The sequence below is a fragment of the Furipterus horrens genome, unplaced genomic scaffold, assembly GCF_987537825.1.
Source record: "Furipterus horrens unplaced genomic scaffold, mFurHor1.1.pri manual_scaffold_3, whole genome shotgun sequence".
Taxonomy (NCBI): Eukaryota; Metazoa; Chordata; class Mammalia; order Chiroptera; family Furipteridae; genus Furipterus; species Furipterus horrens.
This window is the reverse complement of record NW_028327173.1, coordinates 157,388,544-157,416,498: the sequence shown is the minus strand read 5'-3', so window position 1 is coordinate 157,416,498 and position 27,955 is coordinate 157,388,544. Positions and strand designations below refer to the sequence as shown.

Below are 27,955 nucleotides of genomic sequence, written 5' to 3'. Positions count from 1 at the left end.
TGCTTTTCGAGATGATGCCCAACCAGCTGAGCCACACCAGTTGAGGCTCCACTGCACCATCTTTAAAACATAGCTTTTATCCTTGAAATCCCTTCGTAGTTGCAAGATGATCGCTGCAACTCCAGCCATCAAGTCCATGATACTGGCATTTTTTTAAGGGGGGGGGGGGGGCAAGGACCCTAGGCAACACATCCCAGCTGATTCAGCCTCCTTTAAAGTACTTTTCTGGCAGTCTCACCACAACACACCTGCTTACCTCTCTTGCACCAGTACCCTTTTCTGCAAAAGAGATTGGGAGATACAGTTGTATATCTGGGTATATTGCTAAACTAACAATATAGAAACTTCATTACTAAGGAAGAAGCAGGGAGGAACTTGAAGGGGAATAAAGAGATGACTAAGGTGAACTTTAGGGAGTTTAATATGTGGATTGCTTTATAAGAAAGTGCAGGTTTTAAGACACTTTTAAACAGAGACTGACACTCCACTTCATTCTTCAGGGCTTTTTGAGCTCCTCTGTGTTTCATTTGAATATGATCAACTCACACTGCCACTGACAACAAGTACAGAGACAATGGTAGTCCACCCAAAGCATGCAAAGTAAGTTGAACAGAGAACAAGAACAGATTCAAAGGCAAAGCAATGATGTATTTAATATAATAGAAGGAAAAATTAACCAAAAGTAATGGTGAATGGGAAAAAAAATCACACTTATCCTCCTCAGATAAATTTGATACCATGATTTTTCTGTGATTAAATTTTTTAAATGAAGATTTGAAAAATTATTTAATGGATTGGGGCTTTACATACGTAGCATGGATGCCAGGTTTATTTTGGCTTGCTGTTTTTCTCATTTTTATACTGGCCTTCCTGTCTCCAGTCTCATTCTACCACCACTTACTTTCCTAAGCAGTAAATCTGATCCTCTCGCTTGCCTGCTTAAAAACTTGTATTGGTTGCCTGTTGAGTAAATGGTAAAATCCAAACCCAGCTTGCAACAAGGCCCTTCACAAACTCCAGCTGACTTTCTTCTTGAGCTATACCCCCTCACACCTGCTGGGTTGAGCATTTAGACTGTCATACCCTTGCACATATTATTCATTCTCTTTGCCTCTATGTTATTCCCCCATCCTCTTCTTCACCTGCCAACTCCATCTACCCTGAGTTTGAGGGGTTGCCTCCCTGGGTAGAGCCTTCAGTGACAAACTTCCTGCCCTGGGAAGCTACCCACACTCTCTCTCATCTCACAGCTTTCTTCAGATCTCTGAAATAGCATCTAAATATCTATCACTGACCTCAGACTAGGAACAGGGACCACTCTTTATTCCCTCTTAACCCCATGCCCACCAAGGTGCCTGGCACACAGTGGGCAGCAGATGGCTAAGCAAACATGAAGTTTTCTATGCTCTAAATGACTTTCTACCATGTTTATAAATGCTTCTGGGACAACTCCCCACAGCTTGACTCCAAGAGGCCTATTGCCCTCACTCAGGAGGACTAAGAAATATAAAATAAGAGTTCTCTAGGATCACACTAAGCATTCCCATGGAACAAATTGGTATCATCAGGAGGTAACACTCTGTAACACATCCCTAGGAGCCATTTGTCAAAAATATTCCCCATGGGTGTCTGAAAAGGAAATGTTGTGAGCAAGGAGTGCAAAAAATGTTTCCCTTTCTATTTCATGGATCATCACAGATTAGAGAGAGAGAATAAGAGAGAAAGAACAGAACAAGGGAGAGAGTGAGCTATTCAATGCCAGGCTCTACTGTCATCTGCCCATACCTCCTACTTACCCACTGTTACCTGGGAAATCATCCCAGCCGATTTTTTGCCCTTTCCCATTGATCTTTCCACTGCTAACCAAAACTAAAAAGGAAAATTTGGTTTGCCTCCAAAATTGAAATGATGTGAACTTACTAGGATATTTACTATATCTAGATAAACATCTATCTTGTCAATATTAATGCCTATATTACATTAAGTAGTATTTATTTTGTACTTGCAAATAAGAATAATACTTCAGGGTTTCTATTGTCTCTGTAACCAGCAATATCCAAGTCAAGTCAGTTCTTTCTTCAAATTCTTTGAAAATATTCTCAGGATAAGATGGCTTATTTTCATTGTTTTAAATTTAGATTGTCTGAAGCTTCTTTTCTTTTCTTCAGCTGTTTACTGTAATGTTTAGCATCTGCAGATTCTAGTCCAAGAGTTAAATCAGCCTGGAGAGTTTCTAATTTCTTAAACTCAATTCTGGCCTGATTCCTGCCTCCTGGGAAATATAATGCTGCTCCTAGAATCCTTCTAAACCACACAAGGACTGTTGTGTAAGGACATTTCAGTGATCACAGTTTATGACTCAAAGCTTTTGAAAGTCTAAACTCCAGTATCTGTTCTTACATTGCCTTTTGGTCAGGATTTAAGCTCTCTAGTTTCTCCCCACTTCCAAGAATTAATGACCCAAGAATTGGTGAGACAAATGACATTTGCAAATACAATGTTAGACTAAGCAAGATAATTTTAGAAAAGACAAAAATAAACATAAAGAGGAAAAGGGTTTATAAATATTTGACAGTCATTTTGGGTCTAACCCAATATTAATTGAGTATACCAAGCAACTTCACAGGTTACATTTAATCTCTAAAGTAAGCCTGTGGCATAAATATTAATTATCTCCACATTAAAAGAGAAAAACTGAGGCTCAAAGAGGGTTAAATCCCTTGCCCAAGGATCCCACTGCTAGTGAGTGCCACAGAATTTGAAATGAGGTCCTTTGACTCCTGGTTCAGAATTCTTTTCACTGCACCATTCTGTTGGAAAGACTGGTACATTCCATGGTTGGAAATTTGTCACCCATTATTTATGAATCACTTTTTAACATAATCCTTAGTAAAATAAATACACTTATTCTAGTACAACCCCAAAAGATTAACTTGTCTAGAAAAATGAAACTAAGAGGTTACACCTATTCTTAGGATAGCCTCACTTGGATAAAGAACTGGAAAAGGTGGAATTTGTAGAGGCTTCATGCTGTTCCCAGGATCCTATCAAATGCAGAATACTCAATACCCCCCCCTTTTGAACTAAATGGGGCCCTTTTATGGAGGAAGCTGCTAATATGGCATCAGGCTATTAATGGGAAAAGCATTTACTTTAGATTAAGAACAGTGTAAAGTAGAGAGGGGGCTCTCTATGACTGGCTATTAGGGATGTTAATTAAATATTTATAATGTCTAAATTAGCATAGTGAAAGCTCAATTCATCAATTTGTTCTGGTTTGTTTTTAAGGGGGAAAAAATAACTCCAAATGCCCCTGAAGAAAGATGCTATGTGAGTCAATAGGAAGATGACTGAACAATTTATTATGATTGTGGTAAACTTTTTATTTTGATTTTATTTAAAGGTACTTGTTGCAGCACCTTACTTTGAAGATCATTTACCACAGTCAATATACTGAAGGGCCATGCATTATTCACTGTTATCCAATGAAGAATTTGCTAAGGTACTTTGAAATGGAATGTCTGATTGATTAATTGATTTGATAGTTACTCCCAAAAAGTAGGGACTAGATTTAATGTTGAGAACTGGGGCTGGAATCCAGAAGCCCTGGGTCCTTTTTCTATTACGAACTAGTCTGCTGAAGGACCTAGTTTTCCAAGCCTTGAAATGATATCTTGCTAATAGTGTTGTTTTCAAGCTTCATGGTTAATAATTGAGAGAAATAGTAGGATCTTCTACTGATAACTGTCAGGTATGTGGCTGCTTCTCTCTCTGTCTAGTGTAGGGAAGACAGGAATATTAACACCTAAATGTCCACAACCTGTGGATGCTTAATGAATGCATTTTATGAATTCCATTAGTCAAAATTATTTTTACTTCATTTTATTATGGAAAAATGCCAGAAGGTAATGACCAACTGTCCAGCCTATGTTCAACTATAGATGAGTCTAGCTGCAATGGAGACTTTTCATCACCAACACTTTAAATGGAGCTGTCTATAGCTGTATTTTCATCATCACTCATACATCTTTGGGTAAACAAACTTGATAGTGGGAGGAAAACCTGGACTTTTTTACAAACCCCCTTTCCCCACATTGATCCATTAGTTAATTCCATGATCACATTTAACAATGTACTTCTTCCCCAAAACTAAAAAAAAAAAAAAAAAATTAATCAAACTTTTTAAAGACCTTTTAGTTTCTTTAGGCAGTAACAAACTTTTTTTTCTATTTTGTAAGCTTTCTTCTACGGAGAAGAAATACAGTTTGACCCGTCTGTATGGGTACGTCTGATCTCCCTCTCCCTCTTTCCACCTTCGGACAAACTGGCCTTCCCTAGAGGGAGGGCTGGCTTGAAAGGGTTAAAGGTTCTCTGGTCAAAACGATCCAACAGAAGGAGCCCGGCCCAGAGCTGAAATCTAAGTGCTAATGACCGCTGCCCTTCACCCCGCGGCTGTCCACCGGCCGGACCTGCGGCCGGGTGGGGGCCGGGCCTGGGAGAGGGCCCAATGTTCTGCATTTAACATTTGAACTTCTCCTATCCGAGGCAGCAGGCCGTTTTGTCCTGGGGTCGCTGACCCTGGCTCCCCCTTCAGCCGCCCTGAAACCTTAATTGAATGACAGATGGTCATCTTCAGGGGCGCCAGAAGCTGCAGGCTGCCCGCCGTGCGGGGGCCGCGGCCCCAGGCCCCAGTGGTCCTGGCCTGGCTCTGCCAGCAAGGGGCGGGTGGCAGCGGCAGCAGGAGACCTTGGGGATGTGCCCGACCCGCGGGCACGGCGGGGTCTGCGGGCCTCGGCCAAACGCGCAGCCCCTTACTGCCAGAGGAACCTGAGCCTAAGTGGCTCCGAGCGTCCGGGGCTGAAGCCTGTGCGGCCCGTGGCCAGCAGGCCGCCGTCCAAGCCCACGTGCCCACCCCCGGGCTGGCCCGCCGGCCGCACGCGGCGTGCACCGAGCAGCCGAGAGCGCCTTCGCTGGAGCTCAGCTCCCGGCCGGAATCCTCGCGAGCCTCGTGGTTCCGGCGGGTTGGGTCCACGCCGGCTAATGCACGCGCGCTGGAATCGCAAAACCATCCCGCTGCAGGGAGATAGCAGGCTCTGGCGTAAAACAGAGGCCCCCCAACCGGCGCTCGGAGACTCCGCGAACGAGCTTCGGGGCCTCAGCCGCCCGCCCGCGCACTAGCGTCCTATTCTTTAAAATAAAAGCCGCGAGTCCTACAATTACTGGGATGACAGCGAGTGGGTATTGATCCGCAGCCGGCATTGTAGGCTCAAGCAGGCGGGCGGAGGCTAACATCGCCGCCCCCACCCTCCGCCGCCGCAGAGTCCTGCAAAGCGCTAAAAACCGTTTCTAAATGTTTGGTTTCAAACGCACCATCAACACCTGCTGCAAAGAATGACACCCCCAGCCCCGGCCTAAGGCCGAACCTCCGAACCTCCTCCCGTGGGCCTTCCAAGCCGGAGTCAGCTACGCGACCACCTTTCGCTTTTTTTCTTTTTTTTCTTTTTTTTTTTTTTTTTAGTTAATGAGGGAAAATATACACATAAGCAAAAGAAAGGAAAGTCTCCCCGGCAGGCTCGAGTGGGGGTGGTGAGGAGGGCGGCGAAGGCGGTAATGCAACCCTAATGCACAGATAGCTGACATCAACTTCCGTCAGGCAGCTCCTAGAGATCGAACCTTTCGATTGTAACTGGGACAATTTGCATAGTGATTCCCTTTCAGAGCTTTCCCGGGTCCATAACAAGCCCAGGCAGCTATTCAAATGCAAGTTGCAACCCCAAATGCAAGGCTGGCCTGACCAAAAAGAGCCATTCCGCTCTCGGGCGAAGCAAGACCCGTGCTCCGGTTCTCATCCTTCTCTTTCCTCTTCTCTCTTTTTCTTCTATAGTTCCTGATTTATCTGGGAGCTGTTTATTTATGGCTGTAAATGTGAGTGAGCGAGAGAGAGGGAGAATTGATCTTTGCTTGGACTTAAAGATGTAGCCGAAGGCGCTGGAGGGAATTTGGGTTTGTGCGTCTGGCTCAGACCCTGGGCGCCGAAGGGGGCCGCTTGGCACACAGCCCGAGATCTTTCTTCCCCGCAACCCTCACCTCGCGACCTTTCAGGAATCCGCGGGCCCAGGAGCGGCCTGGCTGACCCACCTTCCCCGGGCCGAGCTACCAAGAAAGGCTTCATGGAGGGGGCCATCCTGTCCCTGTCTTTAAAATGAGCGCAATAAAAGGTATCACCTGCGACGTGTGCGGATTACTTTTTCTTACTGTGCCTTGTGCGTGGGGGGAGTGGGGGCCACAGGTTAGGAGAAGGGGGCTATTAGGGGGCTTGAAATTAGGGTCCCCATTTATAGTTTCTGTCTCATTTGAAATTATGCAGATTGACAGATTGACTCTCCTTTCCCTCCCTCCTAGGGGGCAAATCCTCAAACGGGAACCCGTCCGCTTGTCACGGAAGCAACCTGCCATGAAATCCGCTAATGCGCTGAGACTCGCCCACTGGGGTAAGCCAGTCTCACAGGCGCAGGCGGGATGGGGGGGACGCAGCGGGGGCGGTGGTTACCCTGGGCAGGGGCTCCACGGGCTGGCCACGCTGGTCCACTGCTGAGCTTGTGGCCACGCAAACAGGGTGGGAGCAGAGGGCAAAGGGCAGCAACCGCGTCCCAGCAGAGCCAAGTGGGGGCGCCCCCCTCCCAGCCAAAGCCACTAACAGGTCCTACTGACGAGTTTAAAGTAGCAAATGAGGGCGGGGAAAAGGCCTCCGGAACAGGGAGTAAATATCCGGGTGCGCCAAGCGCGGCGGCGGTTACAGAGCGCGTCCGAGGTTTGTACGCGGTAGACCTGCACCTGCGACTTGCCTAAATGGAACCAGCCAGATTCATTCACCAGAGGAAATTCCTAGATTTTAACTTGTCTACACTTTCCAAGGCTGGTTCCGCTTTGTAAGTCTCCCAGGTTGTTGGGTTGTCTCTCCAAATCCAGCCCAAACATTCTAAAGACGATGACAGTCTACTGTCCTTACAGCACTGAACGTTATCGTGGTGGCAAAACCAGTTCCTCTGGTCAGATGACATAAAGCGGTGGCTAAATTCTTGTGCTTTGTTTTGTTTTGTTTGTTAAGTGGTGAGAAAATGTAGGCTTCTTAAAACTGCAAAAGCAGCCAAACACATTTCCCAGTGTCCTTTGCTTATTTGATTCGGGTCCTGGAAGCTGTCTGGCCGTCAGCTATTTCGCTGTGACTGTTTTATGCAGAGCACTTGAGATATTTTCTCGTTTTTTTAAATCTTGGTATCCTAAAATATACATATAGAATGATTCCCCGGTCGTTTCACAATAGGTTTCTTAGGGACCAGATCAGAAGGGGAGCGTTTGGGATTAAATGATGAGAAAAGCAGATTGAAAGATACAAAAAAACCCAGTGCAAATTGAAAACAGATTGAACAGACGAAGTGATTATGAAAGAAGATGAGGGAATTAACTAATCTGAAAAGAGCAAGTTTAAGGTCTGAATTTTCTAATGTAATGACCAAGTGTAACAAATCAAACGGAATTAAATCTATGCCTTTGATTGTGTATGTACAATCAGAGAACACAGGCCCTCCTGAGTGTCTCGGTCAAGCGCACATTTAGAGACATTTCAAATTCAGCTTTCGGATGTTTTCCTACTTCTTTGGTTAACTATAACCAGTTAAGTGACCTTTAGTTCTGATGAAAAACAATTTAAAATTCATTTCTGGCTATAGGAAAAGAAAATTTAAAAAATTTTAATCCCTGTTAAATTATCACTGGTTTCTAAGGGGTTAATTTTGATGTACATAACCTACTCCCTTTTGAGCAGGGAGGAAGGAAGGTAGAGGCCCTAGCAGCTAGGAGAAGCTTCTGGTGCTGGTGACAGCTTTGTGGGTCTGAGGAGAACATGGAGAGGCTCTGAACCTAGCTTTGGGTTTATTGCATCCCTCTTGCTCTTAAAACAGTAACTCAGATGTAAGTAAAAGTGTTTTCATTTTTTATTGATCCCGCTAACATCTTTCATTATCCAGCATGTAGCCACAGCAAATTATCGCTCATTTGATACCGAGAATTCTATTGACCATCACATTCGCTGGAGAGAGAATTCTAACTACTGAGCTGCTCAGTAGTCAGAGCTGAGGCTGAGAATGTTCTCAGCTAAAACCAAAATAAATTGAGCCCTCTGCCTCCAGGAATTGATGGAGATGTGTTCATTACATTAGGCCACGTGAACATGCATAGAAATCTGGTTTTTACTCTGATGGCCTTGCCCCCACTCATGTGAAAGGTCGGCCCCTTTGGAAGAGATCTGCCTACCTGGAGGGTTGGGCTTCATTTGTCTCTTCTAGATCCTGTCTGGCAACTTCTTTCCAGCTCTGGCCAGGGTTTGGGCAACAGAAATAATAACCACACCAATCTGGATACTTACAGAAATCATTAAACAACACCCCCCCCAAAAAAAAATAAAACCCCAAATAAGCACCAGTGATTTTTATAGTCTCAAGATAATTTTCTAAATTAATCTGCTTCCCTGCCCCCAATCCCAAGACCCCTTGCCATCGGAAAGGGCTAGGTAGAGGAGGAGAGAGGTCTGAGACTGCACCTGTTCTCTCTTTGGTTGGCAATGGGTGCCCATTGCGAAGTAAGAGGCTGGTTTACTCCTGCGCTTTTGTGGAGCCGGAGGCCTGGGCCTAGTGATGGCCTCACCTTTGACCCTCGGCTGACTCCTTGGGGCGAAAGGCTGGAAAGGGCAGCCAGTAGGGAATAAAGCTGAAGAGAGGGACCAGAAAGAAAAGGAGAGGCGGGGTTTGTCCCCCCCCCCCAAACTGGCTGAATCTACCTTCGTGCAGAAAGGAGCCCAATCTATCCCCTCCCCCAGAAGCAGGGCCACCCAATGCCCCAAACCACTGACTGCCTTCCTTCTCCCCAAGGCGGCCTCCTCAGGTCTGCTTGTCAAGAACCACGAGCCCTGGCCACCTCCCTTCGGGGCCCGGGAAACTCATGGACTCGATAGTGCGCTAGCCCAGCATGACAAATGTGAAGAGAGAGACGTCAAGCCCGCAGTGGGCTGCTGAGTTGGTGGGGCTGGACCACTGCTAGTCTGGCATCATGGCCTGTTAGACTTTCAAGTAATAAGGCATCCACCCCAAGAGGAGGCCAGGACGACTTGGAGAAGCTGTGCCCCAGGAACTCCGTGGAGATGATCCAGTCGAATTCATTTTCGCAGCCACCGGGAGATAAACCCCGTCTGGTCCAAAATGAAAGGGGAACCCATTAACGACTTTAACAAATGAGTCCGTGGTGTGTGCAGGGGCAAATCTAAGTCAGTTCCAAATGGGAGGGCTCATGTACAGGTTCCGAGGGATCCCGCTTACTAGTTATTTTCCTAATGGTGCTTTTAAGTATGTGTGAACTTTTTCTCACTCTCTCGTGAGCGGTGCTCCATGAACCTTCGAGCTTTGGAAGCCACTTTGTTCTAGAACAAGGCAAGGAACAGATAGGAGCGTATGCTGCACACGCTGGGATCTCATCAAAGAGCAGTAGTGGAGAGATAAGGATAGATTCTAACTCGCCTTTGTGGGGTGAGGGGATAAGGGAGGGGAGTTTATGATAAGATTCATACGGTGGATGTTTCTTGGTTTTCCTTTTTATCTTTAATATAGATAAATGATACACACACCCTGTTGGTGTAACCAACTGTGTGCCCCCAAATGCAGCCGTATCTCCCAAATGCGGCTCACCACCTGTCACAAGAATCCAGCCCACGGAGGTTTCGGAACCCGACACACACGAATGGAGGCAGTACTTCGTTGAATCGAAGATCCAAGGTGTCTGGGTAGGGGTCTGGGAGGCCACGCCTGAGAGAGCCAGGAAGGTTCTGGCGCTGAGGCAGTCATGAAACCACTAAAGCAGTGTCATCCTGAGAATTATTTGGGAGAACGAAACCTGTGACCCGGGTTTAAGTTAAAGAAGGGCTAGAGACAGGTCACAAGCATTTCTTTGGAACCTGGCAGAACTGAGAACTACGCAGCTGGACTGGCATGGCTACAGACTGGAGATTAGGAAATGTATTCTAACACACAGCAGCACACATCTCCTCCGGAGGGCGAGCTCACCCCTGCACCCCGCGAAGTTTGGGGGAAGGGTGACGCCTGACTCGGCTACTGCGCTTTCCCACCTCCCTTTTGGCCTCCTCCAGGTTTTGCCAGGCAAATGAAAGGAGCAGAACTCGATAGTAAATTATTTTGTTCAGCCTTCCGTCTTTTTATGAAAATAAAAGACAACACTTTGTCATTTTTAATCATATAAGCAGACAATAAACCTAATTTCGATATTGATTTTTTTTTCCAGAATCAACTGATTTTGTACATTGTCTGTTGTGTTTCCTTTCTGAGGAAGGACCTTTGCTGGTACATTGTGTAGCTGGCTGTAAGGCTTTGTCAACAGCGGCACTTATCTGAAACCTGTACTGTAGTTGATGGTAGGCTTTGAGGCTGGATAGCTGACAGGGGACTCTTGCTGGATGGCAGGGAATTTGGTTTTTGTCTAATTATTTAGATAACGGTTTCAACTGGGCCACCACTGGTGCCCTAGAATAGATATCAGGCTAGGCTGGCACTTTTAGAAACTATGGCCTTGGAGATTCACTTTGCTTAAATTGTTTTTTTCAAAATAAAAATAAAATAACTCAAAAATCTTAGTGATGTCAGGGTACCAGAAAGTGCCATGGGGAGTGTTAGCAAGAGGAGCACACTCTCCCTGTTTACGGAGCCCTGATCCAGAACGGGGGAGACTCTGAGCCCCCGGATACCCACACTGCAAAGGCCCAACAGAGTAGTGTTAGGGAATGTCAATTATAGCAAAAGGGCTCAGAGGCTGCTGTGCACTTCCCACATTCTTGTGCTCACTTGCCTCTTTCCTTTTTCAAAAACAAGATTATTTGATGCCAATGCCAAATGGCGTTGGCACTTTTCGTGTGATAGTCTCAAGGAGCTGAGAGGTGGGCCAGGCTTCCACCTGTCTATAGAAGGAAGAGAAGGAGGGAAGGAATGGGGGGGGGGGGAGTTGCTGAAAAAAGAGGTGAATTAAAAAAGGAGGGAAGAAGAGAGGAAAGAGAAATTAAGAAAGGAGTGATGGAAAGAACAAATGGAAGGAAGGAAGGAGGAAAAGAAAAGAAAGGGGAAAGGAGAAATGAAAAGAATGATGAAGGAGAGGTAAGAAAGGAATAAAGACAGATTTTAATAAATAAAATATAAAAATGACCCATCCTTCAGAGAAAAACCGTGATTGCCCTGGTAGACTCTCTGGACCTTTCACTACAGCTCTGGGCAGCTTTGCATCCCTCCTAAAACAGAACAACTGATAATCCCAAGCATAAATTAAAAGCCCCCCCAACCTCCTACTCCAATCCCAAAGACAAGACTCAGGTGACATGACCTCGATGTCCAAGGGTGGCGGGGGTGGGGGAGCGCGATGAGGGGGACCCACCTGCTACCCTACCATCACCTTCCCCCAACTCCTCATCTCCAAGGGCCAAGGACCCTGGCTGGGGTCAGGCAGCTCTGCGTCTGCCAGAGGGGCATGGAACCTCGGACCTGGGAGTGACCCTGGGGCTCTGACCTTTCCCGCTGTCCTCTAGAGTCAGTGTTTAACCTTTTGCTCCCCCATCCTACCCACCTCACCCCCCCCCCCCCCCGACACTCAGTGGCCCTCGGCAAGTGAGAAAAGAGGAGTGGGTTGATATTTGGAACAAACAGGGGAGGAGGCGGAGCCTAGGCTAAATTGGGGGTAGATGCAGCCGAAACCAGCTGCCTGGTTTCCCTCCGCAGGCCAAGGAAACCAAGTCTCAAGGATCCTGCACTTGCCGGGCGCTGGATGGCAAGGCCCATTTTCAACCCCGGTAAAGACTATGCTGAGACACGGAGGAGGAAAGTGGGTATCTTTCCCAGTTTTTCTGACCAGTTTAGAGCAGTTTCTCTTCATCCAAAGCTCCCCCATCTCCCAAAACCAGCGACCTGCTTGCATTTTGGGGATCTCGAGAAGCTGGGCCAATGGGCGGGAGACGGCAGGGTAGAGCTAGACCTGTTCCCTCGTCAAGCCCGAAGCGTTTGACTCCTCTCTGAGAACGGGTGCCAAGAGAACCAGTGAAGAAATCGGGTCAAAGTCTAGGCTGCCAGGCCCCGCTGATGGACTTACTGTCCCCGCCAGTACTGCAAGGACTAGCCTCCCGCCTGCCCCATTCCACTAACTCCCAAAAGCTCGGAGACGGTCGCCTCAGAGGGCTCTCCGGCAGGGGACTAGGGAAGCGGTAGCAAACCTGAGGCTGCCGAGGTGGGTGGAAGGAGGCGGGGGTGGAGGGAGAAGAGCCCCCCTCCCCACCCCTCAAGCTCTCAGCGGCTTGGGGTTTTCGTGGTCTCCCCAGCTGGAGCCGGGGCCGCCAGGAGCCAAGAGCGTTAGGTTCAAATGCATCAAGGCTCTGAAGTCATTTATCCGGTTTCATAAATAATTTTCTTATTACACTTAAGCCCGAGTCCTGCCCCCTTCCCGTTTTTATTGCGGGGTTTCAGTGGCAAAAAGTTTCTAAGTCGGGTGGGCCGTTGTTTTCCTTTTTCCATCATTAACATCATTAATATAAGCTATCAATAACCCTGTCGTTTGGAGCCGAGTTTCACGGTATTGATCCACGCAGCTATTCATCTCTGCCATGCAAGACACGGAATAATTTTCGCATTACAGTAGCTTGGATTTGCTTTTAATTCATATTTAAAGCTGCAACCGGCTCGGTGGAGCGCTCTGCGAAAGACTAGAGGCGCCTAATTAATAATAAGTTAGAAACGAAGGAAGGCACCAGCGAATAAATAATTAATACACACATCTATGTCTCTTTGAATATTGCTCCTTTAAAAATTTAGACTTACCAGGACCATACTGTAAGTCTGCAATTTATATTGCAGGGATGATTTAAGAAAGCTATTTTTTTCCCTTGAAATACAATACTAAATTATTTACACTGTTTTGCAAAACCTAAGTTCCTTCACTAGCCAACCCCTCTGGTCTGTTCTTTCCAGGTGGAAAACACCAATTTTTAAAAAATATATAATTATAATAAAAATCATAATAAATTCCCAACAAGAACCCCCAGCTGCAATTAGCTTCAGGCGGCAAGGGCAAGGAGGATTGGCCAGGAGAGCCAGTATGGGGTCTCCAGCTCTGGGAGGGGGTAAGGGCTGCCATCTAGGGGGTTTTGTTAGAGAGGGGAAGAAACATCCAGTCATTGAGCAGTGACTTTGGGCATTCACTAGTGCAGAAAGGAACAGTGTTTGAGCTAAACCCCTGGAGTCCTCCAAGGGCCTTGGGGAGAGAGGAGGCTGGGATTTGGAAGGTTCCAAGTTCCACCAGAGGGCAAGAAAAAAAAATCTGGATCTTTAGAGAAAGGCTATTTAAAGCAAGGACTATATTCCAGGCTAGCCAGGAACTACCAGTGAGCTAGGAGAAATAACAAAATTCAAGTAGGTAGAGTGACTGAAAATTCGACAAGGTTTTTATATGAGAGAGACTAGGATTTGCTTACAATATTGTTAGCAATATTGATTTTTTTGTTACTTTGGATTAATGTATGTTAAACAGGAAAATACAGGCATTAGTCAAGTATATTAAAATCGTCTACTGTTGAGAGTGAAGTTTCTCAGGTGAGTGCCTGAGTCTCGGAACTCAGAGGCAGTTCCAGGGGCCTTGAGACCATCCAGGCTCAGGTTAAGGCAGCCCGATCCCCCAGAGGCTGGCAATGCAGAGACAGGAGAAGGCTTCACCTCCAGCTCACTCTTCTTCTCCACTTTTGAGAATTACGTACAGCCCGTATTTAACAAACCCACTACCTAGGTGTGTCAGGCTCGACTTCTCTGCCAGGTTAAATGATGATTAGAGAAATTGAGAAGTGGAGGTGTTCTTGGCCACTCAGATTCCCCCAAATTTCTCACTGAGCCCACCCATTATCCCTGTACCCTCCTATCCCCATCTCCGGTCTCTTGGGCCTGGTGACCATCACTACAACCGTCTTGGGACTCACACATCCCAGCCCTGGTGGCCTGAGGACAGATCTGGCGCTCAGCCGGTGCCTCTACACAAATAGTGCGCACATACATAGACATGCACCTACACTCTGAAAAAAAAGGCACGAAGTGAGGAAGGAGACACAGGAGCATCTATTCATGAGCGTCTGGGGTCCCTGCTGACCCCGACCCCAACCCCTGGACCTTGGGCACTAGCCTGGCCCAGAAAAATGTGCCTCAGAGCCAACATACACCTCCCAACCATTGGTCCCAAGGGCAGGGCCTCCTCACCCAGCGTTCAGGGATTGGGGGCCAAGGGTGCACTCTCAGCTTTCCTTCTCAACCCGTCCTGTGCCCTGGGTCACCGCATTCTGAGCTTCACCTAAGCTAAAGGGAGCACACTGATTCCTGAAGCCTTGGGCAGTTCAGGAGGGTGCGAGAGGGTGAGCGTCAGGGTTAAAGGGTGAGTCTCGGTAAAAGGCTTCTGGGCACTTGACGACTCTATAATCCTGCGTGGGGATGGCGCTGGGGCCAAAGGGCGTGCGTGCTCGCCTAGAGCCCAAAGGCTCCGACACCCAGAGACTACCAGCCACGGGGGATGAAGGAATGAAGAGGTCGAGGCATGCAAAGCAGACAGGGCAGGATGGGAAGAAAGGAAGGAAGGTGGGCAATATGTGAAGAGGAAAGGAAAGATGGAAGGAGGGAAACAGGAGGCTCCTACTGGATGAAACAAAAGGCCGGCGGGGGCCCAGCAGACCCGGAGGGAAGCTCAGGCTAGGAGTGGGGGGCCCAGAACACCGGCATTTCATTTTTAAATCTTCTAGGTGTCTGCGTGTCAAATAAAAACAAGGGCGATAACGATTATTCTGTTAAATCTATGGTACTTGACTGCGCAAACACTAATTGATTAGGCACCAAAATGATTTGTTTAAAGAGTTTTCCTTCTCAAGTGCAGCTGCTCTTGGGCCCAGGTGGACTTTATCCTGGGAGGCTGCGGAGGAGCTCGCTGAGAACGCTGCGCGCAGGGCCGCACAGCCGGCCATCGCCCCGGGGTGGATATGGGGGTAGTGTAACTGGTCACCTCCCCTTGGCCGGCCTGAGGCTCCGGAATGGGCTTCGACCGGAACCTCGACTTCCGTCCTTCCTGTCCTCCAGGGCGGGAGGATGGTGCGCCTGGAGACCTTCTTCAGCCGACTTTGGCCCCCACGGCCCTCTTTGAGTTTTCTCCATCTCAAGTGGCTTAGAACTGCACCAGCGTGACAGCCTCCTGTCCCTTGCACTATCCTGGCGCCAACCCTGGCGCTCTGCCCTGGCACCCCCTAATCTAGAGCGGAGCCGCAGATTCTAGGCACACGGATTCTAACCACCACCTCAAATCTAGAAAATTTATCACCCACCCCTTCCACGGCCCAGATAGGTCTCATCTGTAATAGACTTCAATGATATAAAGCCCCCCCCCCAAAATAAAAAATCCACTGAGAGTTGGACGAGAGAAGGCCATGTCCCCCAGAATCGAACTGGCTGAGGGATCCAGAGTGGAGCTCTGCAGCCAGAGCGTCACCAGGAGCCTTGGACCCTGCAGCAGCTCCACAATGTAGGACACCCCTTCTCCCTTCAGCTTGTTCGACCTGAGGCCTTGAAAAGCCCTCGTCAAAACTGGGGACCGCAGGAACAGATTTTAACCCTAAAGAGCCACTTCTAGTTTATCTGAAGGCCCAAGAGAGGAAGTAACCGAAGATGCTCATGGAGGGGTCTGACATCGGGACACCGAAGTCCTGGCCACTCTCTGCTTCTCCTAGAATCTGGAGTCAGCTGGAATTGGCACTAGCTGTGCAGAGCCCTTCACCAGAGCATATTCTCTATATGTTTGGAGGGGGTGGGTAAGAGATGGAACAAAGGAGAGTGCAAAAATACAGAGTAAAGAAATACTCATGTTGTCATGGGCCTTTCCTCTGCCATCTTGGGGCCTGCGGAGGCCTGCCGGGAGAGGACTTCTGAATGACAAATAGGTCTGGAAGGCCGTGGTCAAAGTCCATTTTTGCCAGCTATGAGCAGAGTCTCAAGGAACCAGAGGGAGCACACAGCTCTTCTTAAAAGTGAAGTTGTTTATGCTGGAGAGGAAACTGAATTCTATCTAGGCAAGAGATGTACTTATGTGTACAAAACAAAGAACAACACAGTGACTCCTGGTGGCAAACCGAACAAAATCAGAGTACTCTTGGGAAAGGTAACTTGGAAACAGTGGCATGGTTCCTGCTAAATCCCAAAGCAACATTCCTGCTAAAGCCATTGGATACAGAATCTATGTAATGCTGTATTGCTCAAGGATTTAAATTTATTGAAAAATAAATAAAGAGCCCTCACTGGTGTGGCTCGGTTGGTTGGTGGTCCTCTGGCAACCCAAGCCTAGGTTGCGGTTTAGTCCCTGGTCAGGACGCAAAGGGGAACCAACTGGCAAACATTTCTCTCTCACATTGATGTTTCTCTTCTTCTCTTTCTCCCTCCCTTCCCTGTCTCTAAAATAAATAAGTAAATAAAATCTTTTTTTAAGTAAAAAATATATATATACGTATTGTCAGGGGCAAAATCCATAATTTAAGTTAAAAAGGAAAAAATAACCGAACAGATGGATTAAACACTATATGCTAAATAGAAGACCAAAGATTGACGAAGAGGGCTAGAATAATTGGTTGTCCTTTTCTTGGCCCCCAGAGAGTGGAGAGAAGTCATTGATTAATTTTTTAAATGGTTTTCAATAGTGAATTACCAGACCACCCCTTTCTGAATTTCTTGGTGTTCTATTCTAAGCCAACAGCAATTATCTGAATTGAATTTCTCCAGAGGTGGTAGGAAGAGAAGAGAGCCTGGCAGAAAACACCACCAAATCCGTCACCCCACAGTTTATCAAGTTGTGACCAGTATACTGTTGCCAAACACTGAAGAAATGGTTCCTCACCAGGAGATGAATTCTAGATTTGTTACAGGCATCAGAAACACTGGTCAGTTACCTTCTGAGGTGGTGGCAAAGGAATCAGCCTCCCACCAGAACCTGGCTGAGGGAATCTGCTCTGATATCCAGGCTTGCTGTTTGTGTGGTCAACAAATGTGAAATAAATCCTTAATGTCTCAGAGAGCCCAGAAACATTTCTTTGGAATGGCCCTGAAAAACTGGGACTGGGCTATATGTTACCTCTCTATTATTCACAAAGAAAACTAAAGCAGTAACTCTGAAGCCCAAGGAAGGTTTTCAGAAAAGCTTGTGTGCCCAGCATTTGGAGGAATGGACTTATTCTCATTCTCTTTTCTAAACTTGAGAGGTCACCTTGCAAGCTCTAGCCCACCCAGCACAGGAAAAATTGTACCTGCCTGATCACCACTCCAATATTTACAAAATAAGCAGTCTGAAATCCTTGTTTCCACACTGAAAATATTACCAGCAACAAGCATCCAGTCAATAGTCTTATTTCCATTTTTCTTAAATGTATACATGTATGTAATTTTATGCCCCTGACTGGTTTGGCTCAGTGGATTGAGCGTCGGCTTGCGAGCTAAGTGTCGCTGGTTCGATCTTCCAGTCAGGGCACATCAGAGAAGGAAAACTCTGACTCCAAAAAACCTCCGCTGCCTTGCGGCATACCTCTTCAGGGGAAAGGCTAAGGGAGTAAACCCCGACAGAAAATCCGGAGCCGGAGTCCCTAAGGCGGTTTGACGTTGCAGTCAACACCGGCAACTCCTGCGGCGCACCTGAAGCCAAGCTGTATTGACTCCGTCTTTCCCTTGGACCCTTCAGCTGCGAAGAGAGGGGGGGTCTGCTGCATGGGCAACAGCAGACCCTCCATATCACCCTGCCCAGGCTCTGTAGCTTCAGCTTCACTGGAGAGGACACTCCAGCGTCATCGCAAGATGTCGATTCAACACGGGAGGAGACAGATACCGTGTCACTCCCGAGTCGGACTGCACAGCCATTCTCGGCGGTGCAGATAGACTCAAGAAGCTACACCATCGTCTCTCGAGACGACGGCTGCCGACGAGATGTAATTTTATAGTGATGACTGACACAATTTCTAAGTTTCCTGCAGCTACTCAAAATCTAATCAGTTAATATTAAGTCCCCCCTGCTACACTTAAACTTCTTGACTGTTATAAAGAATTGTGCAGCATCCTATAATACACTTGACCAGTCAAGTAGTTTCAAGAAACTCCGCCTTGGGTTTTAATTGTTTCATTCCCCCGTAGAGCATCTGATGGGTACCAGGCATTATGCTGGGCACTGGAAGGGAGTAGAAAGGAGAGGGACAAAATGACAGAAAGCTACCCCAATGCTCCAGCAGTTGGCAATCTGTCTAGTCTCTCTCTCTCTCTCTCACACACACACACACACACACACACACACTCATTCACTCATACACTCACTTTAACTAAGGCTAAGAGAATCCTCCCATTTCCTTAGTACAGGAAAATTTTCCAAGAAGTCTAGTCAGAATAAAATATTTCTGAGTAATCACTACAATTCAGTCAACTATAGGAGAACAATGGTTAATCACAACAGCATGAATAGATGAGAAAGATTGGGGAGATTTGCAAACCAAAGCAAGTGCTGCACACATATTAGCCCAACATATATAATACTCATTCAGATCTTTTCTTTTACTTCTCTTTTTGTGACCAACACTGACACCTTCTAATAAGGGGAGTAGGGAAGCTGAGCTCACCTAATCCCAGCCTTCTTCAGGTAGCCTCCAGGGCCTCAACCAGAAGCCTCACATGAAGGAGGGTTTCCAGGATCAAGTCCCTAATTAGTTACACAAACAGAAAACCATGAACAATTTGTGCATTTGGTGGTATTTACTTCTTTCTCTTAACAAACTGCCTTTTGGGAAGAAAGTTGTCATAAGGGTAAATCAATCCTTTCCAAGGGATTAAAATATGGGGATGTGGAGAGACAACAGTTTAGCTTAAAGGCTGTCCACTACTTTAACCCATTGTTTGGTCTCATATGAGAACCACATGCTCAATGTGTAACAAAAAAGAACAGAAACAATAAGGAAATAAGAATTCAACTTCCCACCAACACAGTATGACCCACTAGGTAGAAAATACATGTTATGCTTGTGTGTATAAATAGAATATGTAGACAAAAATTTAAGTAATTTTGTTTTCTACATTCCTTTATGTCCATGTATTTTCCCAAAGACCTTTTCCTCTCTGGGGGACTTAAATTCCTAAATGTTCACTGTGTAAGTAGATGTTAATCCTTTCAGATAGATACCCATTTCCAGGGCCTCCACAGGCTTTGTTTGAACAAGATAGGAATGTCTCTGGTGATAAAACCAGCAAAATTAACCAATCCCAGGACATTACCACTTTCAAGAAAGTCAGGTTGACTACCCACCTAGATCATGATGACGTTGCCCTGGTGGTGTCAGGAACCTGGGCAAAGAGATGGACCTGCTCAAGCCTTACGTGGTAGGAAGTTTCCCCCAAGGGATCGCCTGGCCAAGCTTTTGCCTCGGGGACCCAATCACCAGTACTACCACTACCCCAGTCCTGGTCTCTCCTAGGATCTGGGAGCATTTTCAGCAGAGACACGACTAGTGGGCTCCGACCAGGTGTCCCAGCAAAGGATCGTACAATTTGAGTTTGGACCAGTATAGGCCACAAACACTTTGTTCCATATCCGGGCCCAGATACTCAGGCTCCGAGAGGCATCCCCCATTGTGACCACCATTAGCCCGGGGCTGAGGATCGGCGCTAACCCGGTCGTAACTGCCAAGGGCCTGACAATAGACACATCTGTCCTTTCTCTGAGGGATGAAAGCACCTAAGCGGACATGAGTCTGCCTTTTGTTACAGATTTTTTTTTCTTTCTTTTGCAAATGAAATAAAAAGTCGTGGCATGTGGCGGCCGGGGACCATCCCACATTGGGGCCTCCCCACGCGTCCCCATCAGGCCCAAGGACCAGGTTCGATTCCGGATTGAAGCGTGATGGTGAGAAATGGACAGTAATGCAGAAGCCGAACTGATTTTCAAATCTGAAGGCTTCTCGCAAAGACGCCGAGAAGAGGGCATCCCGACGGGCCCAATGGAGACAGGAGTGCCTGGTCTACCTTGCAGTTGTCAGTCCTTCCCGCAAGCAGTGGCTTCCGGGTGCTTTCCCAAGAGGGCCATAGAGAAACTGCAGGAACGGCCGGAGCCTTGGTGGCCCCACCAGTACCCAGAAGTTAACATGGGAACCCACCAGGGCACTCCCCGCCCGAAACACACACACACACACACACACACACACACACACACAGTCATTGGAGAAGCAGACACACCGCCTTAATTGTCATCTGAGCCAGAGAAGGACCCAGTCAGCGGGAGACAGCGTGGTATGGCCCGGACTCTTGGCACTGAGTGCTCCTCTCCCCAGACCATGAAAGAGGAGGGAGGGGTGGGCAGAGGATTATCAGGGAGGTCCGAATTTCTCGGTCAAGAGCCACCAAGGTGACCAAGGCCGTTAAGATATATTTGTTCCGTGAGGACGGGGAGAACGCGCACTCCCAGAAGCCCTCCGGGAAATAAAGCTTAGTGGGCCAGGGTGGAAGGAGTGATGACAGTCTCAGCATTCCGGGCAACTTGCGCCGAGAGGCAGCAACTGGAGAGAGCGCCTACGGCTCTTCAGGCGTAGCGCACCACCCAGTACAAAAGCCCAGCAAGTGCAGCCCGGGGCTGGGAGGAGAGCTCATTCCAGTAGGGGAGCCGAATGGGGGTGCAAGTCCCCGGGGGTTGCTGTGGCCAGCCCCAGGACACTGCATGCTGGGCCTTCCCACGTGCGCGCCGCAAACCCTGCCATCCTGCGCTGCTCGTAAGGCCCGGGACCCCCTCCTGCATTTGTACGGGGACTCCATGGTCCGCGCGCGCTGGGGCGAGGGGGCGGGGCCGAGCCGCGCGCCTGCGTGCAGCGCCCAGCGGGCGTGAGGGCGGGCCGCGGCGGCGGCGGCGGCGGCGGCGGCGGCAGCGGCGGCGGCGGCGGCAACGGCGGCGGCACCGCGGCCACAGAGTCTGCAACAGTAACCGAGCCATGGCTCGAGCTGGCCAGCGGCGAGGGCAGGCAGCAGCCGCGGCAGGCGCGCGGGCTGCGTCAGGGGAGCCGGGGACCTCACAATTCTAAGAAAGAGAGGGGCAAGAGGGAGCTAGGGGCGAGGGGGCTGGGGACACCGCGCTCACCCAACAGCGCGGAGCCTTTTTGGAAATTAATATTAAAAAAAAAGCCGAGGACGCACAGGGGAAGGTGGGGGCAAGAGGCAAGGCGAGACACACAGAGAGGGAGACAGAGCCCCACAGCTAGAGGAAGGAAGGAAGGCAACAGTCGCCGGCAGCCGATGTGAGACCGGACTCCGCGCGCCCTTTGCCGCCTCTGTCCGGCCTCATCGATGTTGTGTCCGCCGCCCGCTCGCCCGGATCACGATGAATGCGCAGCTGACCATGGAGGCGATCGGCGAGCTGCACGGGGTGAGCCATGAGCCGGTGCCCGCTCCTGCCGACCTGCTGGGCGGCAGCCCCCACGCGCGAAGCTCCGTGGCGCACCGCGGCAGCCACCTGCCCCCCGCGCACCCGCGCTCCATGGGCATGGCGTCCCTGCTGGACGGCGGCGGCGGCGGCGATTACCACCACCACCACCGGACCCCCGAACACAGCCTGGCCGGCCCCCTGCACCCCACGATGACCATGGCCTGCGAGACTCCCCCAGGTATGAGCATGCCCACAACCTACACCACTTTAACCCCTCTGCAGCCGCTGCCGCCCATCTCCACCGTCTCGGACAAGTTCCCCCACCATCACCACCACCACCATCACCACCACCACCCGCACCACCACCAGCGCCTGGCGGGCAACGTGAGCGGTAGCTTCACGCTCATGCGGGACGAGCGCGGGCTGGCCTCCATGAATAACCTCTATACCCCCTACCACAAGGACGTGGCTGGCATGGGCCAGAGCCTCTCCCCTCTCTCCGGTTCCGGTCTGGGCGGCATTCACAACTCTCAGCAAGGGCTCCCGCACTATGCTCACCCGGGCGCTGCCATGCCCACTGACAAGATGCTCACCCCCAACGGCTTCGAAGCCCACCACCCGGCCATGCTTGGCCGTCACGGGGAGCAGCACCTCACGCCCACCTCGGCCGGCATGGTACCCATCAACGGCCTTCCTCCGCACCACCCCCACGCCCACCTGAACGCCCAGAGCCACGGGCAGCTCCTGGGCACAGCCCGGGAGCCCAACCCTTCCGTGACTGGTACGCAGGTCAGCAATGGAAGTAATTCAGGGCAGATGGAAGAGATCAATACCAAAGAGGTGGCGCAGCGTATCACCACCGAGCTCAAGCGCTACAGCATCCCACAGGCCATCTTCGCGCAGAGGGTGCTCTGCCGCTCCCAAGGGACCCTCTCGGACCTGCTGCGCAATCCCAAACCTTGGAGCAAACTCAAGTCTGGCCGGGAGACCTTCCGGAGAATGTGGAAGTGGCTGCAGGAGCCGGAGTTCCAGCGCATGTCTGCGCTCCGCTTAGCAGGTGAGCGGTTAAAGGATTTGGGCGCGAAGGGATGGGGAAGGCTAGGGACCGTAAAAGAGAGAGGAGAGAGGGCTGGGACCTCTTCACCCCGTCCTCCTTTTCCTGAGAGGGGGTCCTTGGGCATGGAAGAGCCAGCACGCGGCTCCAGGGAGCTGGCCGCTTCTTCCAGGACTTAGTGCGTCGGGCTGTGGAAGGCTCCGGGAGCTGAGTGGCGCCGTCTCTGCGACTGAGGGGACACATTTGTACTGGGAGACAGCGCGGGAAGCTCGCACTGCCCGAGGCGGAGAAAAATCACCGCATCTGGCCAGACACCGTCTGTTTGTCGCTCCTCGGTTGGGCACTCGGGTTTGGGGAGAGGGAGGCAACGCGTGCGTGGAACTACACGCCTGGCACATACCCGGGCTCTAGGCTGGAGCTGCCTGCCAATGTTGGGATGAACTCGCTGCGGTGACCCCCTCCAGCCTAACTCTATTGGCGCGGGGTGGGACAGGGGTGGGGATCGAAGTCAGAGTTCGGGCAAAAGGTTCTGAAGCCTAGGGGCGGCGGTTGTATGGTGCGGACGCTGTGTAGGGGTTAGCACGCACTCTGTTCTTGCAACCGACTGTGGAAAGGAGAGGGTGACAGACAGTGCGGAGGTCCGGGTGAGGTCGACGAAGCCACCAGGGAGCTTCCAGCCGAGCCCAGGGACAGTCTGTGCTGCCCACTTGCTTAGGACTTTACATTTTCATTTCATTCCTTTGCATGATTTTTTTTCCATCTGAATTCCAATGCAGGGGAGGGTGGGAGTGTGGAGGTAGCCCCCCCAGGTCTTCCAGAAGAGGTCTCCTGGATCCGAAATCCGGAAGATCTGGCGTTTCGGAGTTTAGCAGGAAGGTCTCCGTGGCTCTGCGCAGAAACAGCGCCTAGCTCTCGCACCCCTCTAGGCCAAGGTGAGGACAAGGCTCTGGCCGCGACTAGCCGACGGGACAGCTGAGCCCAGCCAGAATGGCACAGGGGGATTTCGTGTGGATTCCGAGACTTCCGAGGGCGGAGGACATGAGAGGAGATAGAGCCAGGGGTAGCCGAGGGCGGACTTGGTTTGATGAGACTGGGGCTGAGCTGATTGACTCCTGGTTCCATTCCCCACTACCCCGGACCCCATCTCAGCCCGGCGCCCTGGCCTGAGTCCTGGCGAAGAGAAAGGTAAAAGCCGGTATGCGGGTTTGTTAATTAACTGATCCTTCTCCATTAATTCGTCCCTGGAGAACGAGAGACAGTCAATACGCTCAGAGCCGAGGGCATTGAGCAGTTTCAAGACTAAAATCAAAGCGAGAGACCAGAGCCCCCTCCCCCACCTCTTGCCGGCCAATGAGAAGCTAGAGGGAAGCAGGTGCTGGCGTGCCGGAGAGCTTGTGACTCGAGCCCGGATGCTACCCAAAGCAATCTTTGGGTCTGGGCGCTGGTGGCCTCCTCGCCCGAGCGCCAGGCTGGCTGAGTCTCAGCTCCATGCTCCTTCACTCCAAGCAAAAACCCCACACAAGGAAGCCAGGAGTACGGGGACAGGAGGTGAGAGGTTGACCAGGTGTCCTCTGGCCTTCTGCGATTCTATTCTGTGGCCATGTATACAGTCACCATATCGCCTACCGCCCACCCCTGCCCCTGTGGGCTGAACGAGTCGCAAGGGCAGATGAACTTCCATAGGAAAGGGAGAAATGGCTACTCCTCTCCCTGACTGCTCTGCTGCTGGTGGTGTCCAAGGTGATCAGTGCCATTTCGCACTCCTATGCCGGACTGGAGCCCAGCTTCAGGACCTTCTACCTGGGCAGTGCCTGCACAGGCAGGCAGGGTTTGGGGGTGGGAGTATAATGGAAATAGAGGGGTGCTCCAGGGAAGCCTGTTCCCCACCTGCCACCCCTTGAAGGCACTTGGTCCAGACTTAAGTGACCCTTCCTCCTTCACTACCTACTGTTGCCCCCTGGAAAGACAGATGGGAGGTTATGTTCAGAGACTACCCCCAAGCCCTGGAAAGCCAGCCGAGGGCCTTGCTTTGCGTGAGTGCCCTCTGACTTCCATGCCTGAGCACCTCCCTGCTGTTTCAGGAAGCCCGAGAGCAGGGAGCCAAGTACTGCGACCCACGCAAGAGAGGCACGGGCAGCGTGCTCGACAAGGCTCACGGCTTCCAGGAGGCTATCAAATGGGTGCCTGCCTAGCACCCAGGAGCCCATGGTGTGTCATTCTCAGCCCAAGGCATGTGGCCTTTTCCAGGAGTGCGGGAAATTGGAGACACTGGTAGGACACCTGTTTGGCCCCTAATTACAAATGGACTCCGAATCCTAAAACCCGGATGGAGCGTTGTCTTTCATTTTACTTTCTTTAGCTTAATTAAAGGGGTGGAAGGCCTGGGATGAGGTCGAGGTCGAGTGGGGAGCAAACCGGGAGCAATACCATTACGCTGCAAGACACAACCTATTTTAAGCCACAGAAGAAGAACGAGCCATTCTGTTACTATTGTCATTTAGGAAAAATAAAGAGTGAGGCCATTTCCTGAACCCTCTCAAAGATCTCTATTGGGCTTTGCAGGAGACTTAAAACGGATTGCAGGGCATGTTGGCTGCAGCTGTGAAACATTGCGGCTGCCTCCCCACACCACTCCCAAGCACTGAGATGCTCCTTGCAGCCTTGCTCACTGTTTCACTCAAAGACCTGTCAACCTAATCCCCACCCCCTACGATGCTGGGGCCCACCATGGTTGTTCCATCGGTGATGGGAGAGTGGCTTCTCTATGCTCATTCCTGTACCCCAGTTCTCTCGCAGCTTGCTGTAGAGAGTCAAGCATGGCAGGGTGTTTGCGGAGGCACCTTCTCCTTACAAAATTACATCTGCTGGTGGAAGACAGGAGACAGGAGGAAATTCTCACCAAATTAACTACCTTTAAAAATCAATATATGTTCTCTCAATGCTATACTTGCTGCTGCCCCATTAAAGAACAGCGCAACCAGACTGGTGCCCCATTTCATCCCAGGTAGGATGGGCTGACTGGGCTGTGCGGGTGAGTGGGTGCCCCCCTCTGACGTGGGCACCTGTTAAGACATGAGGAGATTAGTTTCCAATTAAAGATTCCAGAAGGTGTCCACCACACCAGGGGAGCTGCAGCTCAGGAAGAGCCTGCAACCCTCACCCACCAGCTGGCGAAGCACCGGGGACCTGGGAGGTGAGGCCCCCAAGTCCTGGGTTCGGGCTGGGCCACTCAGACACTTTGATACCTGGAGGCAAAGTTTAAAAGGATGCCAAGGAGCCAACCAGATCTCCTGCACCCAGACTACGCTGCCTTCCTGTCCTGGATTTGCTCTAGAACAACTTAGAGAAAAGGGGGGCGGGGAGCAAGAGGTGGCCATGAGAAAGTCTTGCCCCAGCCAACCTGGACTGTGTTTGCCATAAGTGGCCTTGTGGCTGGGTTGATTGATAACAGGCCCCCGCACAAGTTCATTTGCTTTTTGTTAATGTTTATCCCAGTAGGTGACATTTCAACTGTCTCCTCACTTTCCTGGGCCACGGGAGCCAAGCAGGAGTGTGATACTGGCTCTGGGAACCCCTCTTCCCCAATCCTCGAAGATTCCCCAGCTGGTCCGGGAGAAAAGCCAGGACTTGGTGTGTGGAACACCAGAACTGGAAGATTGCCTGGGCCCTAGAGAGGAGGAGAAGGTGCCAAGCAGGTCTCGGGCAGTGCAGCTGCTTCCAGCTGGTTGCTCAAACAAAGGGCAGGCGGGGTGCAGCCACAGAAGTGGTCTCAAATCCCATGAGGAGTGCTTCCTCCAAAGGCCTTGGATGGCCTCTTACCAGAGTGCTTGGGGAACCAGCCAGTTGTCAGGCAGAGACCTAAGGATCCCACATTCTCCCCACCCCCCAGACAAAATAGGGGACATGCACCGGGGGAATTAGCTGGGGACCCCACACATACCAGCTCAGCAGGAAATCAAAAAGCCTTGCTCTTGGGAACAATTACTAGAAGGTTCTGCATAAGCTTTCCTTGCAGCCCGTGTCTGACCACTTGAGGGTATGAGACAAAAGTCTCCTCTTGCCATCCCCACTAGGGGGCACAAACCCTGGTGAGGAGAGAAAGGAGCTCATGTGGGTAGGAGGACGTGTGCACATGGTTTTTTTGGGGTGGGGGGGTGGACCTTCTTCTGAGGCTTGAGGAGACCTGCTGGTTATTGTGTGGTGACTCTGGTGTCAGCGTATGGAGGAGGACAGCTGCCTAAGATAAACAAACACCACAGCCTGTCCAGAAGGCCACTGGCTGTGCTGCCAGTGGTGCAGCAGTGAGTTTCTTGGAAGCGCCCAGAGAGTGACCAGAGTCGGCTAGAGGGACCCGCCTGGCCCAGGGCTGCTGTGGTCACTAGAGACCCAGCCCTGCCATTGCTGTTTTGCAACTGGCAATTGGGATGAGCTATGCCATCCAATAGCAAGTTGTGTTGTAGCAGCAGAGCGCCTAAAAGCCCAGGGCTCTACTTTCTTATCTTCCATCTTTGAGCTGTTAGCACGCCGCGGGAAGCCAAACTCCTTCCCTCCATTTGGGCTCACCCTCTCCTGTAAGCGGGACGTCCATGCTGCGAGAGCTGCGCGCCCCCTGCGGGCCTGTGGGCCTGGAGCCCAGCAAGCCTTGCTGTGAAATTGTTCCAGGGATTTCAGAACGATAACTATTTTGATAGGAAGAAAGTGTAGAGGAGGAAGAAAAGGATACCTAGTAGGTCTATCTTGGTGTCCAGCAATGCCTCAGTATTATCCCAGTGATGAGACAAAAGTGCCATCCCCTCAAACCTGTCCAGTCCTAACCTATCAAAACAAGGTGCGTGTTTGGATTTTCTACCTGAATGATACTTTTGCTGGCATGTTTTTCTTTGAGAAAAGCAGGGTCACGGTGGAAAACGTGGTTCTGGTTGTCTAAAGTAGGAGGTTGGAGCTGAGGGCGGGGGGACCGCGAGGGCGGATTAGCGGTTCCTTTGTTTTGTTGTTTCTCCTTCCAGCTATTGGCGGGGAAGTTAGGAGGCTGCTCTGAGCCTGGAGCTTGGAGGTCTTTGTTTCCTCCCTCGTAAACTGGGTGAAAAGGCATTCGGAGGCCCACCACCTTGGAGCCTTGAAGCAGCGTCAGGACCCTGGACAGGGCCCCGTCGTCTTGCTGCCTGTCCAGTTTCTCTTCCCCCTCTGGAAGGTGGCTGGGGTGTCTTTGAAGAGTTGTAGGGAGAAAACGAAAACTCGCGGCTAATATTCAGAAATTTGTAAGAAATCGTAAGTGCCCGCCAGGAATATACACCGCCACAGTCAAGTAATCGAAAAGATCAAACCTATTCTCGTCGATCAGGTGGTTGATCTTTTCCTCCC

General features: G+C 50.2%; 1 protein-coding gene, 1 long non-coding RNA gene and 1 pseudogene across 3 annotated transcripts in view; all 3 read left to right on the top strand.

The window, feature by feature from the left end:
- Positions 1–5,867: 5,867 nt before the first annotated feature.
- LOC150016504 (uncharacterized) lies at positions 5,868–10,323 on the top strand. Its single transcript, XR_016510051.1, has 3 exons — positions 5,868–6,218; positions 6,403–6,491; positions 9,660–10,323. It is a non-coding gene; the product is annotated as an uncharacterized LOC150016504 (long non-coding RNA).
- A 5,720-nt stretch (positions 10,324–16,043) lies between these two features.
- LOC150016503 (large ribosomal subunit protein eL33 pseudogene) lies at positions 16,044–16,378 on the top strand (annotated as a pseudogene).
- Positions 16,379–21,274: 4,896 nt separating this feature from the next.
- ONECUT1 (one cut homeobox 1) overlaps positions 21,275–27,955 on the top strand; it is a 32,199-nt gene continuing 25,518 nt past the window's right edge. For both annotated transcript variants that reach the window (XM_090270622.1, XM_090270623.1), the window contains exon 1: positions 21,275–22,597. In XM_090270622.1, the coding sequence (XP_090126748.1) occupies positions 21,496–22,597 (1,102 nt within the window). In that variant the 5' untranslated portion in view covers positions 21,275–21,495. The remainder of the gene's footprint in view (positions 22,598–27,955) is intronic.